The 17,224-nt window shown below is 41.7% G+C and overlaps 1 protein-coding gene across 1 annotated transcript; it reads left to right on the top strand.

Moving 5' to 3' along the window:
* Positions 1-10,474: 10,474 nt before the first annotated feature.
* LOC131360404 (uncharacterized) lies at positions 10,475-14,124 on the top strand. The gene is made up of 2 exons (XM_058400861.1): positions 10,475-10,594; positions 11,256-14,124. The coding sequence occupies exon 2, from the start codon at positions 11,273-11,275 to the stop codon at positions 12,791-12,793; it is 1,521 nt and encodes a 506-aa protein (XP_058256844.1). The 5' UTR covers positions 10,475-10,594; positions 11,256-11,272; the 3' UTR covers positions 12,794-14,124.
* Positions 14,125-17,224: the final 3,100 nt, after the last annotated feature.

Raw genomic sequence — 17,224 nt, 5'->3', positions numbered from 1 at the left:
GAGCTGCTTAAATACACCTCTGTACCGGAAGTGGGCAGAGATGGTTAATATTCGGGCGATGGCTCCCTCTGGTGTTCAGGCCCAGGCTGCCTAGTGACAGAACCCCCCCGTCTAGAAACATCTCCAGGTGTTCGTCGTCGAGGGCGCTCCCTCGGACGAGGAGCAGGTCTGTGGGGAAAGTTTTGGTGAAACTCCTCTATGAGTCTGCTGGGTCCAGGATGTCGCGAGCATTGACCCAGCAGTGCTCCTCGGGGCCGTACCCCTCCCAGTCCACCAAGTATTGGAGGCGACTGCCCTGGCGACGTGAGTTCAAAATGGTGTTAACTCGGTAGGCGAGGGAGCCGTCAACGTCCAGGGGAGGGGGCGGTTCGTGAGTATTGGGGTTCGTTGTCTGGGGTCCGTAATAAGGCTTGAGCAGAGACACATGAAACGTGGGCGAGATGCTATATGAGGCGGGCAGTTCAAGGCGATAAGAGACCGGATTTATCTGGCGAACAATCTTGAAAGGGCCTATGAATTTCGGGCTGAGTTTACGGCAGGGTAGTTTCAGTTTCAGGTTACGTGTGGACAACCAAACCGTTTGCCCCACCTGGTAGGCTGGGTGAGGCTGACGTCGGCGGTTGGCTTGAATAACCTGCCTTCGAATCGCCCTCTGTAGGCGGACATGGGCTCTTTCCCAGGTCTCCTGGCTGCGCTTGGACCACTCATCTACCGCGGGGATGTCGGAGGGCTCTCCGGACCAAGGGAACAGTGGTGGTTGATAGCCTAATACACATTGGAACGGCGTTAGTCCCGTGGAGGAATGAGTCAAAGAGTTCTGGGCATATTCGGCCCATGGGAGGAACTCGCTCAACCTGTGTTGTTCTTTGCTGCAGTATGCTCTCAGGAACCTTCCCAGCTCTTGATTCAGGCGTTCGGCTTGACCGTTGGATTGGGGATGATACCCAGAGCTCAGACTAACCTTGATCCCCAATTGTTTGCAGAACTCCTGCCAGACGCTGGAGATAAACTGGGTGCCGCGGTCCAACACTATGTCCTCCGGGAGGCCAAAATTACGGAACATGTTCTGAAAGATGGCCACGGCAGTTTCCATAGATGTAGGTAAGCCTCTCATGGGGACGAGTTTACACGCCTTGGAGAACCGGTCGATGACTACCATGATGGTTGTGAAACTGCGAATTGGGGAGATCGGTGAGGAAATCTATGGAAATGTGAGACCAGGGACGGCGTGGGATAGGTAATGGTTCCAACAGGCCCTCAGGCAAATGGCGGCCAGTCCGAGACTGGGCACAAACAGAGCATGAGCGTACAAACCCCTCCACATCCTGGTTAAGAGAAGGCCACCAAAAGGTTTGACGTAGCAACCGGGTCGTGCGGTGTATGCCTGGGTGGCCTGTACTGGGGCTTTCGTGGGTCCACCTGATCAGTCTCTGACGGAGAGCTGTGGGCACGAAACGCTTGGAAGGAGGACAGTTCGGGGGTGGTGCCTCTGAGGTGTAGGCCTGTTCGATTTCCCTCATGAAATCCCAATGTATGGGGTCTACTAGAACAGAAGGTGGGAGGATGGTATCTGGGTATCTGGAGAGCGCGTCAGCTTTACCGTTCTTGGACCCCGGACGATAGGTGACTGTGAACTTGAATCGTGAGAAGAACAGTGCCCACCTGGCTTGGCGTGAGTTCAGGCGTTTAGCTTCACGAAGATACGCAAGGTTCCAGTGATCAGTGAGAATGAGAAACAGGTGAATAGCCCCCTCCAACCAATGCCTCCACTCCTCTAGGGCAGACTTCATGGCTAGCAGTTCCTTGTTGCCCACATCATAATTCATCTCCGCTGGTGTGAGTTTGCGGGAGAAGAAGGCGCATGGGTGCAGTTTGCCCGACTCTGGCTGGCATTGAGAAAGTACTGCCCCTACTCCGCAGTTAGAGGCGTCCACCTCCACGGGGAAAGGCAGGTCAGGTCACGGGTGTCGGAGTAAGGGGGCAGAGGAGAAGCTCTGCTTGAGCCTATTGAAGGCTGTCCTGGCTTGGTCAGTCCACCTTAATTTCCGTGGGTTTCCTTTCAGCGATGAGGTCAAAGGACTGGCTATGGTGCTATAATTCTGGATGAAACGGCGGTAAAAGTTTGCGAACCCCAGGAATCGTTGTAGCTCCTTAATACTGGTGGGTTCTGGCCAAGACGTGATAGCTGCCACTTTGGACTGGTCCATTTCCACTCCATTTTGAGAAATCACATACCCCAGAAACATTATGGAGGAGCAGTGGAATACACACTTTTCCAGTTTTACAAAGAGGTTGTGGTCTGTGAGACGGTGAAGGACGGCTCGAACGTGAGAAACATGTTGGTCATGGTCGGATGAGTAAATCAGTATGTCGTCGATGTAAGCTATAATGTGACTGTGGAGCATGTCTCTGAATATTTCGTTAATCATGGATTGAAAAACTGCGGGGGCATTGGTAAGTCCATATGGCATGACTAAATACTCATAGTGTCCATTTGTCGTGTGTAAAAGCAGTCTTCCATTCATCTCCCTCCTTTATCCTGATCAGGTTATAGGCACTGCGCAGATTGAGCTCAGTAAATACTTTAGCTCCTTGTAGCTGTTCGAGGGCAGCTGGAACTAACGGGAGAGGATAGGGGTAAGGCACGGTGATGGCATTCAAACCTCGGTAGTCAATGCATGGCCGGAGACCTCCGTCCTTTTTCTCCACAAAGAAAAAACCTGCAGCAGCCGGTGATGTAGAGGGTCGGATATATCCAGCCGTGAGGGCCTCTTCGATGTAGTCCTCCATGGCCTTTTTTTCTGGAATGGAGAGGGGGTAGACTCGACTCTTGGGTGGTGTGGTGTTGGGGAGGAGCTCAATGGCGCAATCCCATGGTCTGTGCGGTGGGAGCCTGGTCGCTTTCTCCTTACTGAAAACCTCTCGCAGATCGTAATATTCCTGAGGGAGTGAACTAAGGTTGGATGTACCTGGGCTTTCAACATACGTAGCGAGGCATGGTCGAGGTGTGTGCTTCAGAAAACAATTCTTTATACAGAAAGGGGCCCACCTACGGATGTCCCTCCAGGAGATATCAGGGTCATGACACTGCAGCCAGGGTAGGCCCAGGACTATGGGGTTGGATGGGGAAGAGATGACAAAGAACGATAACTGTTCACGATGGAATAATCCGAGTTAGAACTCAAGGGGTTGTGTTTGAAGAGAGATGAGGCCTCCTCCAATGGGTTGGTCGTTAATGGCGGTCACTCAGAGTGGAGGTATGCATGGGACCGTGGGGATGTGGAGATTGCGCGCCAGACTACAGTCCATGAGGTTGACCGCCGAACCAGAGTCAATTAGCGCTGTGACATAGAACTGAGAATCAGCGAGAAGCAAGAATGCAGGAAGAGAAACCTTGGAAAATCGTTCTATAGTCTCTACCTGCGACGTGGCTGGCTTCTCTGGGCATCGGAACACTCTGTGGCCTGGTTTCCTGCAGTAAAAGCAGAGGTTGAACCTGGTGCCTCGTTCCCACTCTTCCTCAGTAACTCGAGCCCTTCCCAGTTGCATGGGTTCAGAGAAATCCACTGTGTGTTGCTGAGCCTCCATCATACGGCACGGCATGACACGTGGGGCGGTGGCTGTGAGTCGGTGTTGGCGGCGCAGGTTATCTAGGCGGATGGCTGTGGAGATGTATTGTGACAGCATCACGTTGGTGTCGCAGCATGCCATCTCTGCTTGTAACTCCGGGTTGAGTCCTTCGTGGAACACCGCCATGAGAGCTATCGCATTCCATCCAGACTGCACGGCCAGCGTGCGGAATTTAATGGCGTAATCCACGGCCGTATCCACTCCCTGGCGCAACTCCAGCAGCTGTACGGAAACATCCTTGCCTCCAGCCGGGTATTCGAATACCTCCTTGATTAAGTTCGCGAAATAATCCGCGGACGCTTTGAGGATCAGAGTCCCAAACCTCTACCGGTAAGCAGGGATAAAATAAACGCGCACCTGGTTCTCTCGTCGCCGTACGCCTCTGGTTGATGAGCAAAGTAGTTGTCGCATTGACGTAGAAATCCCCGGCAGCGATCGGCGGATCCATCGAACTTTTCCGGCCGGGCGAAACGGGGAAGTTCGCTGCGCACATAGAGTGCCGGCGTAGCGGCAGCTGCTTGGTCTCGTGGCTGTTGCTGGAGTTGCTGATTCGCGGCTTTCAGGGAGTCAACTTCCTCTTGATACGCTAGGATGAGGACTCGCTGTCGCCATAACGCCGCTTGCATATCCGCTGGATTCATCTCTGGCGAGGCATTCTGTAAGGACTCGTCAGGCACCGGTGTATTAGAATCCATCAGCAGATTTACTGAAGAACAGAAGACAGGTAATCGTAGTCAAGGAAACGTAAGCAAGGGTCAAGTACCAGAAAACTAACACTCAGCAAACTAGTCAAAAACGCAAATCCGAAACTCGTAGCAAAGAGAATAAACAGGCAAGGTCATACACAAAGTAGCTAAACAGGAACTGAATCAAGGCTTGGCAAGTAACACTAAATGGAAACAATGCTTCACAACTGAGTGAAGGTGGCGAGCTGCTTAAATACACCTCTGTACCGGAAGTGGGCAGAGATGGTTAATATTTGGGCGATGGCTCCCTCTGGTGTTCAGGCCCAGGCTGCCTAGTGACAGGTGAACAATACACACTGGTTAATGTGTACAATCATAAGGCAGACAAAAATGTCTTGGGTAGACTGAAAGAGTATTTGATGGAAAAAGCTGAGGGTCTGCTAGTGGTTGGAGGAGACTTCAACACAGTTTTACATCCCAGCTTTGATTGGAGACATTCAAAGTCTCAAGAAAGGCTTTCAACACTGAGAGCTTTTTTAGAAGATTTTACTGTTTCCCTCAATCTCAGAGACACCTGGTCATACAAACACCCTGCTGTAGATGGCTTTACATGACGTCAGAATGACAGTCACTCCAGGATAGACATGTTTTTCCTGCCAGAGCACAAAATGGGACTGGTGGCTAATATTAATGTAGCATATGAGGAAGCTGAACTACAGGATATTTCTGATCATTATCCTCTTGTGCTAGAACTCACAGTTCAGTGCAGAACTGAAACAAACATCCCAAAGGTTGCCTTAAAGGTTGCCGTGTTGACATACACACCTGAGAGAAGGCCATGGAACATTAGTGGGGCAGAAATTCTGAGTGCCATTAAGTCTTTGACTGACTTTGAAGAATACTCACTTGATATGAAAGATGTGAAATACTATAAAAAGCATCGCTGTCAACTGTCTGAGACCTTAAAGACTGAATACAATTCAGTGATAAAGAAGAAAGATGTAGGACACACCTTTGATGTTAAGGATTTAATATTATCACAGATTTTAGCAAAGCGTCTCAGTGAGTCCATCTCCCCCTTTTTTAAGAGAAAGATAGTGAGAAATCTTTATCCATTTTTCACTGTGACATTTGAGAGAGGCCCACAAAAAATCGAGTGGTCTTTCCTTGAGAATAAACTTAAAATGCTACAACTTGAGGTCAAGAAGCCAGACCAGATCTCTTTTGCCCTCACACCAGAGCTCAGCATTCTGGATTACCTGCTCCCTGAAGAAGAAGACTCTTCTGAACTCGGATTGTTGAAGCCTGGGTGTCCACTCACCAAATTTATCTTCAGCCTGGCTCTGAATGAACTAGAAACCTTAGCTTTAAATAACTTCTGTAAGGTCACTGTTTGCTATCACAGACAGGTTCTGCACATACATACAAACTCAATCACAAACTCAGATTTTGTGGATGTTTTCGTGAACACTTTTAAGGAAATTTCAGGATTTCTTAAAATAAGTATGGTAATATAAAATAAGTAACATTGACTCATTACATATTTACTCATACTCATTACAAATCTCAAAGTTTCTTCTCTCATTTAGGCTATGATTGTATGCTGTATACAAAGTGTACACTGTGTTGTGTTTAGTGTTCAAATCCTGAAAGTCTCTTAAGACGTCAAAGAGATGTCTTTACCTCAAAACAAAAATTTGTCTTGGTTATTGTCTAATGTATATATGCTGAGATAACATATTTAAATAGTTTTAGAAAATGTATTTGAAATTTGTATTTGAAATGTAAAAGAAATTTTAGGTAATAAAATAGGCTATATTAACTTATTTCTTCTGCTCATTTACAACCAACAACAGAAATAGAGGCAGTAGGATTATGCATGTTTGCTATCTGTTTGATATCTGATTCTATAAGATCATTTTGAACTCTTCTAGTGAAGAAGAATAATTATGCCAGTGTTCCTATGAGTCTTATGTTGACTGTAAGTCAAGAGATGTTTTAGCCTCATTAAGAAATAGGTATATAATTAACTCAGAGGAAAGCCTTGGCTTTACAATATACTTGTTAGAGGTTTATATTTTATCTAAACCTACACTCTCATATCTAGTCAGAGGTAGTCTTTGAAGTGTGTTTCATGTACTAATATTAAAAGTAACTGGGGCAGATCAACTGGGGCAGAAACAGAACTCATGGGGCAGAAAGCAGAAGACCAACTTATAGCAGAGCTGTGTACAGGGTCAGGAACTAATCAGAAGCTGACACCATTGGCTCAAAGGGGGCTTGGAGAAGCCCCTCCAGGACCACGTAGTGGAAAGCCTCAGCCACCTAGCACCGTGCAGGAGGTGAGAGACCAGACAACAGGCACATGACTCGCAGCAATGGCTGCCACATATACCTCAATGTAGAGGGTAATAGGCCCTCAAAGAGGCATGTCTGCAGGAACTCTAGCACTGTACTAATAGGGCAGTGAACTAGATCCTGACGACGCCGATTACACCAGAGGTGAAAGTTGAAAATAGTCTCCACAACCTCATTTGGGAGAACAGAGTCTAGGAACTGGTCCCCCTTAGGAGTGCAATAAGCTCTCAGCGAGAGAAATCTTGTCTCTACCTAGGGCCAGATCTGGTGTGCCAACCTAAATAGGGGGTGCAAACACAGACAGCCCTAATGACTGAATAAGGGGACCTCCAAAGGTAGCTCCTGAGTTTCAGGAGAAAGTGATTCAGCACTAGAAACATAGGGATCTTGTGGGCAAGCACGGCATCTCAATGCCTGGCTGCCACTCTCCACGACACACTTTAAGAGTGGGACCCAAGGTGAGAATATATAAGAAGGGTACAAAGCATGTGGCAGGATTGTCATCGCAAATCAGTCCTCAGAGCTGATCTGCAACACAGTGACCTTGAGCGTTAACATCCTGGACTTGTATGTTTCAGCATACAATTCAAAGCAAACAGGTCTAAAATTGGGTGTAGCCCAAGCTGGCAGCAGCTAACCCAGGAGGTGGCAACACATAAGGAGCAGGAGGATGGGTAGTCGTGGCTGAACCCCGAAGCACCGGAGGTGGCGGGGTAGGCAGCAATGAAAATTAGGATTCCTTCCTGGCCTTCCTTCCACATGGCGGAGATGGTTGTCTCTCGCCTGGGGGATCTGCCCCTAAACACTGGCCAGCCACCCAGATTTTACATGGGGTGGGTCAGGCTGCAGCACTAGCCTTCTTTTCCTGACTCAGCAGTCAAGGCTGGGACTGGTGGGTACTGGCCTAGCCCTAGCTCCTCACTGCGGCAAACGAAGAACAAGCTCTTAGGAGACACCTGGAAGTCAAAAAGAAAGGTTTGTCCCTTTTCTTTTATCTCTGTCAGATTGCCTCTCTGCGGGAACTAAATGCAGGCTTGAAATGGCATGGGCCATCTGCTTAGTGGCACAGAGGGCTAAATCTGTGGTCTGGAAGAGTTCAGACCTCATTGATGAGCCCCTTCCGGAAGATGAGCTCCTTTAGCAGGTCAGCTTGGTACAACTGCAAAACTGCCATATTGTGTGCAGCACCACAACGGCTTAACCTGCAGGATGGTAGGCCTTCCCTATAAGGCTGATGTGGCCTGCCAGGGCCTCAGTAGGAATGCAGACTTTCTTCATGTAGCCAGTGAAGGAGAGAGATAGCCTGCAGCCATCTCTTCAACCCTAGGCATCGCCGCATACCCTTGTTCATCAAAGTCCACCATGGCTGAAAAGTCAGCAGTGGCTGAGGAGAACAGTCAGGCAGAATAAGGATTATTCCACAACCTCAACACCTCAATATGAAGGTATGTAAATAAATAAATAAATAAATAAATAAAATTGGAGATGTCGACATGGAGGTGAAAGGCGGTGTGAAGTTAGTCAGTGATTGTCAAGCTCATAGTGGACAACACTAATGTTTAATTATGCCAAATTAAGCTAAGCTTAGCAGCAGCATGTGAGATCACCTCCAGGAGCTTTTAGAGCACCACAAAATGCGATGGCAATTCGAATGCTTTTCACTCATTGTTGCCTACACTTGAGCTCCTCAGAGTGCGATGCAGATAACATTATATCCCCATCTAGGTCAGGAGAAATTGCGAAGCTTACATTTTAATGAAGGTGTAATTATGAAAATGATCAAGTTCCCAACAAAGGAAATTGTATAATAACTCTTTTATTTACTGAAATAGAAGAAATTTGTGTCCATTCAAGTGCATATTGTGATTATAGCAAAAACAGGGACATACTAAATACTAAGAAACTCTGAAATTCATATGAAGCTTTTCTCTGAATTTGTAATGAAATCCCTTGTGTGAAAAATTATGTTCAGTTGCAATTTCTTTTTTTCTTATATTTTTAAGTAGTCCTTAAATAATTGTCACTTAGTGACAATAGGATGGACTTAGGATAGTAATGGTACCACCCTTGTTTAGGTGTGATTTATGTACCCGGCACTTATGCAGTAGTTAAATAGTTTCCTGTAAACTTGATTTTTGTTCTTCTGTAGGCAGAGTAACAAGGTAAGTTCATAACAGGGGAATCTATATAACATTAATCATATTTAAAATGTTTGTTATAAATTAAACAATTAAAACACACACACACATATTGTTGAGTTGTGGCTGTTTTGTCACTCCATCAGTTTCCATTTACCATGAAACAAGGATGTTTTAATTTGTTTCCAGCATAGCAAGAGTGTGTCTACAGTTTTTACACAGTAAATTACACTTTACAGTCGTATTAAAATTTTGTATTTGTCAGTGTTTTGTAATTACATTTGATATACTTTTAAAGACATTCAAATAAAATTGCTAATTGTTTTATTTGTTACTACAGTTGGAGATACAGGGAGCCTGTCCTCATAAAATGCTGTTAGGGTCCTATCATCTTCATTCCATCTTTTCTTTAGATTTTGATAAGTTCAAGTCTAATTGATTTTTGGAGCTATTTGAACTCATATACTGCTTTTTCCCCTATATTTTTTAAAAGTATTTGTAATTATGAAAATGATCAATTTCCCAACAAGAGAATCTATATAATAACCTTTCCATTTGCAGAAATAGAAGAATTTAGGAGTTTAAGTCTGTCTGAGTGCATACTGTCATTATAGCAAAAATATGGACACACCAAATACTAACTCACTAACTCGTGAATATTACTAACACACTACTTGTTACTCAAGCTGTTGCTGATATCAGTTCTAAACTCCATTGTGTTAGACTGATAAAATTACATCAAGCTGCTTTTCCTTTTTTCTTACATTTTTAAGTAGGCACTAAATACTTCTAACATTGTATAATATTAAGCAGCACGTTATCACCCAGTTTTACACTTACTTGATTTATTTTAGTTTGAAATGTTTAATTACACATTAATGTTAACGAAACATGGTCTGTTCATTCTTAACTATAACTAAAGGAAAATCATTTATTTACAATGAACGTTTTGTTTATTAACAGTGGCCCTACCTGAATTAATTATATGAATACATCAAGCAATCAACCAGCTACAAAAGCAAACATGGGTGTTGCTGCATTTTTTGATCCAAATTTTACACTCAAGTTGTCTGCCTGTTTTTTTTAAGGTAAGACTCATAGTGAAAAGAAAAATAGATTACACATTCTATTGTACACTAAGGGTGTGTTCACATAAGATAAATAATTGGAGGCCCCACCTCAAAACTTAGTTGTTAAAGGATCTGCTGCTAACATATTGGTTCCAGATACCACAGCGAACCATCAGGGATCTAGTGGAGTCCATGCCTCGTCGGGTCAGGGCTGTTTTGCAGCAAAAAGGGGAACCAACACAATATAAGGCAGGTGGTCATAATGATATGCCTGATTGGTGTAGAATTTTTATTTTTATACTTACAATTTATGACATTCACTAAAGAATATTGTATCATTATATATACAATAATAACTGTGACCTCACTTTAATTATCAACTGAATGCCATGTTGTGTTGTTTTGTAAATAGATTATTTGATTTTTAATGTTTATTATTCACCATCTGTTAATTTGTAAATAAAACCAATACAGTGTCATTTGCTTTTGTTGGTTGCAGTAGACTTTTCTCAATTGATTTAATATAAGTGACTTAGGAGTTAAGGAGAATATTACAATTGTTAAAAAATCACTTAAATTGAAAACTTTTACTTAACAGTCCTGACAAGATAACTGAGATCAAGTGAACAAAGAGCATCAAAAGTAAACCCAGGTGTCTCTCTGTATTTTTTGATCCATTGTGGTCTCTCAAGCTGCTTTACTGGTCTTTCAGGTAAGACTGTCATGACATTACACATTGTACTGCACACTGATGTGATAAAATTATTAGGAAGTTGTTGAAGTTGTTTCTTTCTTTACAGTATGGAAAGTCATAAATCTATGCAAATTGTCAACAAATGTATGTTTTGTATATTAAACTAGTGCTTATGCAATCAAGCATAAAGTAGCAGCAATCTCATTTTCCTTTCCTGGAATTCTATACAGTAAAAACAATGAAAATCAACTTTTAATTATTTTCACTCTATATAATTTTCATACAGTTTTCAATAAGAGAACAGTTTCCCAACTGTCAGCTGACAGATGTGATTAACTTTTGTAAAGTATCTTCACTTCTTACATAGTTATTTCTTTAGTATAGTATAGTATAGAACACTATAAATAAAATATCATTTAGTCAGGTTTACATGTATCTTTACTAATATATACCTCACTTATATGCTTATTTACTTATATATATTTTTTAATTTTTAGTGAATATTTGTTGAAAACTGTATTGAGAACATAATGAATAGAGATCTAAAACAGTCCTTTATAAATTTACGATCTGGTGTGAAATAATTAAAATAGGTGCTATTAAAATTAAAATAAATAATATACTATAGAGAGTAATGTTATAAAATTACTGTGATTTTAATTGTGTATTTTATTTACAGAAGTTCAATCATTAATCATGGCATCACAAGGAAAACGTCTCCATATTGTCACATGGAACACTCAGGGTATAAGAAGCCCATCCCAAAAGTTTTCAAATGTGTTGAGCTGTCTCAATGATCTTCAGGCTGATGTTGTCTTTATACAAGAGACACGTGTTGGGACAAAAAATTACCGAATGTTGACAGATGTTAGAGATTGGAAAATCTATTTCACTGTAAACAACTCCTCCAGCAAAGGAGTCGCAATACTGATAAACAACAATGTACCTTTTAATTACATATGCCATGATGAGGATTGTAGTGGAGGTTACATTGTGCTGTTCTGTCACCTGTATGGTGAACTCTACACACTTGTCAGTGTGTACAAACATAAGGCAGATAGAACTGTCTTGGGTAGACTGAAAGAGTATTTGATGGAAGCAGCTGAGGGTGTGCTAGTGGTTGGAGGAGATTTCAACACAGTTTTACATCCCAGCTTTGATCGGAGTCCTTCAGACTCGAACCATTCAGCATTTAGATCTATTTTAGAAGACTTTACTGTTTCTCTGAATCTAAGAGACACCTGGTCATACTTGCGCTTTGCTGATGAGGGTTTTACACGCCATCAAAATGACAGTCACTCTAGACTAGACATGTTTTTCATGCGCAGTGACACAATGAGACTAGTGTGTGGTATCAGAGTGGAAGACAACGAAATTTCTGATCATAATCCAGTTGTCCTGGTTCTTGAAGTGCAAGAACAGACAGAAAGTAAATTTCCAAAAGTGGCCTTACTTTTAAAAACAGCAACACATACAGGTATCAGAAAACCCAACAGGATATCAGGGAAGATCAGTGGGGCAGAAATACTGAGTGCCATCAAGACTTTGTCTGACTTAGAAGAGCAAAGACCTAATCGAAGACAAGTGGAGCACATCAAAAGTCATCCATGTTCAGTGACAGAAATTCTAAAGATAAAGTACAACAACATGTTAAAAACAAAATGTGTCTCTGAAGCTTTTAAAGAATATCATCTTTCACGAGGCAGACACATCTTCAACGTGGAATATTTGATAATCTCTCAAGTTTTAGCGAAACGTCTTAGTGCATACATTTTCCCCTGTTCTATACAAAAGCAAGAAACAATTCTTGATAAATTTCTCACTGTGACATGTGACAAAGGCACACAAAAAATCAAGTCATCTTTCTTAGAGACAAGCCTCAGACTTGAAAATGAATGGAAAGAGAAACTGAGACATTCTGAGCCCCCAGCAAAGTTCCATATTCTAGAATGTCTCCTTCCAGTAGACCAAGGCTCTTCTGGGAAACTTTTGCTGCCTGAATGTCCGCTCACCAACACTATCCTTAATTTGGCTCTGAATAAACTAGATCACATTCTCAATGACGAGATGGAATGCAGGAGCAGTGTTTGTTTTCAGAGGCAGGCTCTGCTGATACATGCACACCAGAGCAAAAAGAAGCAAGTTGTTTCGCTAGTAGAGAAATTCCAGGAAGATTCTGGAATTATATTTCATAAAATATTTCACATAGAGTATTAAGATGATTAAAAAGCACACAAATGTGTGTAAATAAATTACATTTGATTACAGGTGGAGACTTACTGTTGTAGGATTAAAACAAATCAAGACAAAAGCAAAGTAAACTATTTAATTTTATATTGTCATGTTGACTTTCATTAAATGATTTTTAAATGTCTGACTAAACCACATCTCAATATGTTTACTGTATTTTCTGGTATCTTGTCCATGTTTAAGTAATTATGCTGATAAAGTACAACAACATGTTAAAGACAAAATATGTCTCTGAAGCTTTTAAAGAATATCATCTTTCACAAGACAGACACATCTTTAATGTAGAATATTTGATATTCTCTCAAGTTTTAGGCAAATGTCTTAGTGCATACATTTTCCCCTTTTCCCCTGTTAATGCATTTCTTCATTATTGTAGTCACTATAAGTTGTACATATGTTTACTGTATTTTCTGGAATTTTGTCCATTTTTAAGTAATTATGCTGTATATCCAATGGTCTTTATTGTTATCAAATAGTAGTAATTTGCCATTTTATAAAATCTTGGAGGAAAAGATCAATCTGTTGGCCATTTTAGGAATGACCATATATAAGAGCTCATTAGTACGACAGTGGGTGATCACTGTCCTTCACTGGAGCCACAATTAAAATAGATTCATTAAAATATAAAGCTTTTCAAAAGCGATGCACTTATTAAGTTGGGATTATTAAAATAATTGCCACATACTCCCCTTCCCAAGTCACGCTGCATCACAATCACAATCTCGGTGATACATGACAAAAAAAAAACATGTTTTTGTTTACGTTGCCTTGTCCATTTTGTTTTCTATATGCTGAGCGTTGTTCATACCTGTCATTACCAAGCATTGCTTGAAGTTATGAAGTATCTTTGGTTTTTATCCTGTTTCTGGTTTACCAGTTTTTGCCAGTAGTTTTGTCTTGTTTATTTTGTTTATCATTTTACCTTACCCTTGCTTGTTTACTCTTCATGGATTGGATTTGGCTGCCTGCATTCTGCATAAAACATTTGTTATATTTACCAAATGTATTTTTATTGAAAATGTTTCCACTAACAAGATGTCTTTGTCATTTCATTTTAATTCATTTTTGTCCTGTTTTGTTAATTATGATACCAATGGTACTGTCAGTGGCAACTGGTGCTAAAAAATCTGGGAGGGAAACAAACTTAAAATCAAACTTTTAATAATGCAGGACTGTAAAATAACCATTTTTCATCTTCATTACTGCTAAGATAAAATATTGAAAATGTTATTGGTAAAGTCGACTGTTAAAGCATGCAATAAATGTACTATGAAATAAATGTACTATGAATCAGTGAATTTGAGTTCAATGTGGGTTTATTATAAGTAAAGAAGTAATGAAAGTAATCATTAAAACACACACACACACACACACACACACACACATACACACTAGAAAGTTGTGTCATCACAGGCCTCCTTTCTTTCTTTCTAGCTTGCCAATTTCTCAATGACTTTCAATGACTTTCTGGAAAGTCAGGCATGTCAGACACCAGTCTCTTTTCCATTGACAGCATGGCCAGTGCATTCAGTAAGAAGTGCTGGAAAAGCACTGAGCATAAGCTCGACCACAGTCACTTGACTGCTGCAGAATTTGCAAATTGGGTTGATCTTGACAATCTGCTGAGCAGTAATGAGACTCATTTAGAATGGTCCAATCACATGAGGCCAAATATATATAAAATAATATTGATTCACTAACAACAAAAGTGGGCAGGAAAATTTGAAACAAGCCAATCAGAGCTCAGCCTCAAGTCATATGTCTTTTCAAAACTTTATGGACCTACATACGCACCCTGCACACACACACACATACACACATTGTAAACAAATGATAATATGACTAACAGTGGAACAGTACGACTAAAAGATTCAATTTCATTATTAAAATACATAATTATTGTTAACGTGTAAAGAAAGACTGGCAACCAGGTCATCTCCTCTGGTCTGTATATTTCCCAGTCCACCAGGTATTGTAAGCCTTTACTCCTGCGGCATATCCAGCAGCCTTCTGATGGTCTAGGCCAGGTGGTCATCCATGACCAGGGCAGGGGTTGGAAGGAGGGTTCAAAAACTTACATAGACAGGCTTCAGTTGGGAAATATGGAAGAATGGGTGGATGTGCAATGGACCCGAGGAGCTTGAGTATGACTGCAGAGGGTTTGAAGATGCTTTCAATGGAAAATGGTCCTAAAATGTGGGGAGAATGTTTTTGGAGTCAGTTATGATTGGAATGTTCTCAAAGGAGGGCCATACATTCTGCTCTGGCTGGCAGGGTGGAACAAGTCTCTCACCAAATTTCACAATGTCCATTACAGTGATAGATAGATAGATAGATAGATAGATAGATAGATAGATAGATAGATAGATAGATAGATAGATAGATAGATAGATAGATAGATAGATAGATAGATAGATAGATAGATAGATAGATAGATAGATAGATAGATAGATACTTTATTCATCCCAAAGGGAAATTCACAGTTTCCAGCAGTATCCACAAACACAGGTAATAGATAAAATAGGAAGGAATTTAACAAAAATACTAAAATACCCAAATTAGTGGACCTATATGGATGAAACAGTCTGGTGACAGAGCTAGTGACAGTGCTAGACTGGGAGTTGTAGGCGAGGTAGCTGGCAGCTTCAGATAGAGCAGTTGTTATTCATGACACACTGCAGCTCTATTTCCAACTCCTGATTCATACATTCTGCTTGCCCATTGGTCTGGGGATGAAATCTTGAGGAGATGTTAACAGTGAGAGTATAGAGAAGAGAGCAAAAGACATGGTTTACTACAAGGTCAGTGGTTTAATGGGCTATGGAAAGTTTGGGGAGAGCCACAAAGTGTACAGCTGTTCTATTGTCTAGCTTATAAAATGGCAAGCTAGAGACAAAATCCAAAGCCATCTAAGACACTGGGAGGCTGGAGACATGCAGACAGGCAGGTTGGTAGTGTGAGACTTACCACGTCTGAACATGCAGCATTTCCTTGTGTGCTTTGAATGTGCTGTATGTATCAGGGGTTGATTTTCAAGCAGGCACTGAAGGACTTAAGAGTGAGAAGAGTCCATCATTAAGGCCAGGTACTCAAAGTGTTAAACACCATTTTCCATTTCGGAGTGGTTATCAAATGATATGCATTTCACAGGTCTAACCTTGAGAAAATGGCGGCCCAGTGAATTGGTCCAAAAGCAGAGCTGTGGAGAGACTGGGGATACTTCTTTTTTGTTACCATGATGTTTTTCAGGTTCAGGATCCAGTAATCAATACAAGGGCAAAGGGAATGATCCTTTTATTAACAAAAAAGAATCTGGCACCCACAGGGGTGAAAGAGGGTCTGATTATGCAAGTGGTTATGGAGCCATTAATATATTGCTCTGTGGTCTCTCGGTCAACGTACCAGGTTGTACAAAGGGCAGGAGGCTTGACCCCAAGAAGCAGGTCAGTAGTACCATCATATGAGGTGAGGTGGTTCTGAGAGGTCCTGTTCCTTGCTGAAGACCATTTTTCTCCAAGATGCTTAAGTATCCAGTATTTAACAATGCCCAAATCCTTTATTTGTCTACTAATCTGTCATATTAATGTTAGATCTACAGTGTTTTGTACTTTATTCTACAGTGAATTCCAGTGGTGTAAAGTAATGAAGTAAAATTACTTCGTTACAGTACTTAAGTATTTTTTGAGTGTTTTTGTACTTTACTTGAGTTTTTATTTTTCTGTCAATTTTTACTTTTACTTCACTTCTTTTTTGAAACAAATTCTATACTTTTACTCCGATACATTTTCTGTTCGGCATTTTCGTTACTTACTACAAAAAAACCTGCATCCAAATTTGCGGTAAAGGAAGTTTGTGGTTAATGATGACTTTAGGTGTCCTAAAGCAAAAACGCAAAACGCCCTGCTAAGTGCTGTCAGGAGCATGCCTAGCCAATCAGAAGCCCTGTTAAGTGCTGTCAGGAGCATGCCTAGCCAATCAGAAGCCCTGTTAAGTGCTGTCAGGAGCCTAGCCAATCAGAAGCCTAGACAAAACTTTATTACCAGTTCCAGTAGTTTAACAACAATGGCGCGTCGTCGGAAAGCGACGCCCTTGAAAATTGTGAAATGTGAAAATTTCATTGTAGAATGTAGAAGTCGGACCGGGTCTCATCCAAAACCTCCATCACTGTGTGCGTTATTGGAGTTTTGTATGCAGCAGCAGTGAGCTCCGTATTACATTCCGGCCCCTCTGTTCATGAACGTAATGTGTCAGTAACTGCACGTGCATGTGCACGCATGTAAAAAGTCCAGTAAGCAACGTTAACACACTCAGTAGTTCACGTAAGTCTGCTATTGCACAAAAATATCTTCATAAACAAAGCTCAGAAAATCAAGGAGACCGGCACACAGACAATGATGT

This window comes from Hemibagrus wyckioides, linkage group LG01, assembly GCF_019097595.1.
Source record: "Hemibagrus wyckioides isolate EC202008001 linkage group LG01, SWU_Hwy_1.0, whole genome shotgun sequence".
NCBI lineage: Eukaryota > Metazoa > Chordata > Actinopteri > Siluriformes > Bagridae > Hemibagrus > Hemibagrus wyckioides.
Note: the sequence above shows the minus strand (reverse complement) of the source record. Positions and strands in the feature narration are given on the sequence as shown.

Bases quoted from the DNA above. Each gene is read 5' to 3' on its own strand.
- LOC131360404 (XM_058400861.1), top strand. From the start codon at position 11,273: ATGGCATCACAAGGAAAACGTCTCCATATTGTCACATGGAACACTCAG.